Source organism: Penicillium coprophilum, assembly GCF_028826855.1.
Source record: "Penicillium coprophilum strain IBT 35676 chromosome Unknown utg000004l_segment0_segment0, whole genome shotgun sequence".
NCBI classification, from domain to species: domain Eukaryota; kingdom Fungi; phylum Ascomycota; class Eurotiomycetes; order Eurotiales; family Aspergillaceae; genus Penicillium; species Penicillium coprophilum.
This window is the reverse complement of record NW_026622723.1, coordinates 5990333-5993126: the sequence shown is the minus strand read 5'-3', so window position 1 is coordinate 5993126 and position 2794 is coordinate 5990333. Positions and strand designations below refer to the sequence as shown.

Sequence of the window (2794 nt, the reverse complement as noted above, 5' to 3'; positions counted from 1 at the left end):
CGAAGAGAATATATCTATGTTTACGACTCCATCCGATCCCTCAAACAAATTGGCAACAACCCCCGGGTACGGGAGCTGCCCGGGTGCTCACTAAGCAAGTATCTAATCCTGGGCTAGATCCCGACTTCAGAGCCGCTTCTGATACATTGTAGAACTTCCAATAGCCAGAAGCTTGTTTTCCATGACAAAATACTTGATTTTGACCGATCATGACTGTGAAAATACCGAGGTGCATAGTGCGCGTTGTGACGGAATCAACTTGGCCTCCGCGATACGTTCGAGGGCAATGATATATCCTTCACCAACCGGGATCTCTTCTTTGAAGCCCACGCCTCGAATCTTGTCAAGGCTCATCTCGCGGTTACGGTCAAGAAGTGTAAAACCAGTCTTGAGGAAAACCCACGACGAGTGAGGAACAAGACGGTGCTCCAAGCAATACGCATTGCACATTTGTCGGTAGTCATCTTGATGCTCATTCCACCACTCTTCGAGGTTGTTCCAACCCATCTCACCAGGACCGGCTCCCTTTAGGCCGAAATATCCAGCTAAGATCGGCCATTTAACGGACCACGGCCCTGGCAAATCAGTGTCAGCGATGTTGAAGGCTTCACCATTAGACTGCTCTGGCTGAACCACAGAGAGATAAATTTCAGACTTTGAAATCAGATCCTGGGACGAGTCTGTGAATCGGTAGGTGAAATTGGGTTTTGTCCCGGGGAAGTTGACGCTTGCACCCGGACCGTTGACGAAGCGGTAGAGAGCGAGGTATAGAGCCAGTGGCTCGACGAAGTTCATGCCAGTCACATCAGGAACGAACCCTAAATGGCATTGCAGTGTAAGAAACGTGCACCTATGCCCGTGGGACTGAAAGTGAAGGCAAGGGGCCTGACTCACCGACGATTTGATCAGGTCGAACCTCACACCATTTCCATGATTTGCCCTCAGCAGCCTCCTTGATCAAATCTACTTGATCGTAGTAGAAGATTTCATCGCCGTAAGGTGATGGAACTCGGGGATTATCCTCCCTTAGGGGTGGCTTGATCTCAATCTTGTCCATGTGCTGGAACACTGCAACCCCATAGTTCTATCGAGCTCAGCATTGCTTGGGATAGAATATGGGACAAAACTTACATTTGTTCCAGTCTGGAGGACTAAGAACTGAAGCTGTAAACAGAGCGAATCGGTTGCGTGGACAGCATTGTAGGTCATTTGCTTATTGATGTCCTTGATACGCATCACATGCTCGGTGTACGCGGTGGCATTGGAGTATGCTATTTTCCGTGAGCATTCTAGCCTGACGCGTGGCTAATTTCATGTCTGATACATGTCATCTCACATACCCAGGTAATACACGTGTGTGACTTGATCTAGATTTGGAACCCGTTCCCTCATCTGTTTCTTCACATCTTCGAGCTCGGTACGGAGATCCACCCCTGAGTACAACTCCAGTCGGGGATCTTGAGGTAGGCCGCTCTCAGTTGTAGGCCGTGGACGATGCATCAAACCGATAATTCGATCAAAGGTGGTTGCAGTGGGATAGGATAGTAAGTTTTTGCTCACGGCCCATCCAGAGATTCCACTGGCACCAAATACTAGCGCTACCTTTTTGCCGTTTGTCATTGTAAGGGTTGATTCCAATCAAAGGAATAATGAGGGGATATCAAAAGTTAACCAGAACAACTTCAAGAGTTCTGAGCCCCAATTTATGTTATTATGTACGGCCTAAACGTGTCCGGCATCATCATTGATCTGCTATTCTGTAGTGCGGAATAATTTCTCGGCAACACGTGTCCAATCTCCAACGCAGCGGCACAGAATGCTACTAAGTAGCCGAACTATAAAATAAGTGAAGCAAGAAGCGGGGCCGGCAACAAGAATTAAAGATGATCGTCGTTGGAGCCTCCTCTGACAGGCCGGGGGCCGAGTGCTAGTTCCAACATCTCAAACTTGATCGATAGTTCAGCGGCAGTCAACTCGTGCTTCCGCCCAAGGCCTGAAAAAAAAGGGGCTACGCGTCATTTTCTGCTCACGGACCCAAGTAGATCATGGCTGGAGCGATATAGTGTGCGCGTTTGGGACCACTCCCGCGATGGCAGCAAACGCCGTAAAACAGCTGGCCCAATTGCACGTTCTCCCGTTTCCAACCTAAATCTTGCTGATATAGACGTGGGAATACCAAATATGCTACACATCAGTCAATGAAAAGATCTTGTGGCAGAACCTCCTGGAAGTGAAATTGGAAACGTATGAATTCGGACAAACCGTCTTCGAGGTCAGGTATCTTTGCGACATCACTTGGCCATTTCGAATTTCAAAACGCACGAGAAGATATCCCATTGAATGATTCAATTGAGTTGGAACAACGTGCATAGAAAATCGAGCTTCCGGGTCATTGTGATTTCTATAATGTTTCAGGTCCAAACCACCACCATCAAGCTAGGATTTTCCATGTAGTTAAATGCGCGGCGCTTAGTGTCGGAGAGAAGTGGATAGACCTTAATACAAGGATAATCTCTATGTACAATGAGAATAAGATCATTTTGGCTGTAGAACTCAAATTCAGGTTGGGCAGTAAACAGCCTGGGGTTTGCCTCATACATTTGACCGTTTTCTCTTGTACTTTGATGATCTTACCAGAGGAATGATGTGCAATGGATATAGCTGAGCTTGATAATTAGGAAGTAGCCTGGGGAGTAGTTATAGGAAGTAAGGGTGAAAGATCGTTTTCGTGCAACTTCGCATCTTGGAGCACGCAGGTATCGAATGAGGGAACCGAAGTCCTTCAGCCTTTGGG

General features: G+C 47.5%; 1 protein-coding gene across 1 annotated transcript; it reads right to left on the bottom strand.

Moving 5' to 3' along the window:
- Positions 1-207: 207 nt before the first annotated feature.
- On the bottom strand, positions 208-1620 carry N7500_006693 (SDR family oxidoreductase; the record flags this gene model as incomplete). The annotated part of the gene is made up of 4 exons (XM_056677837.1): positions 208-818; positions 895-1084; positions 1132-1271; positions 1341-1620. 4 exons carry the CDS (start codon positions 1618-1620, stop codon positions 208-210), a joined length of 1221 nt encoding a protein of 406 aa, XP_056532837.1.
- Between the last annotated feature and the right edge of the window lie 1174 nt (positions 1621-2794).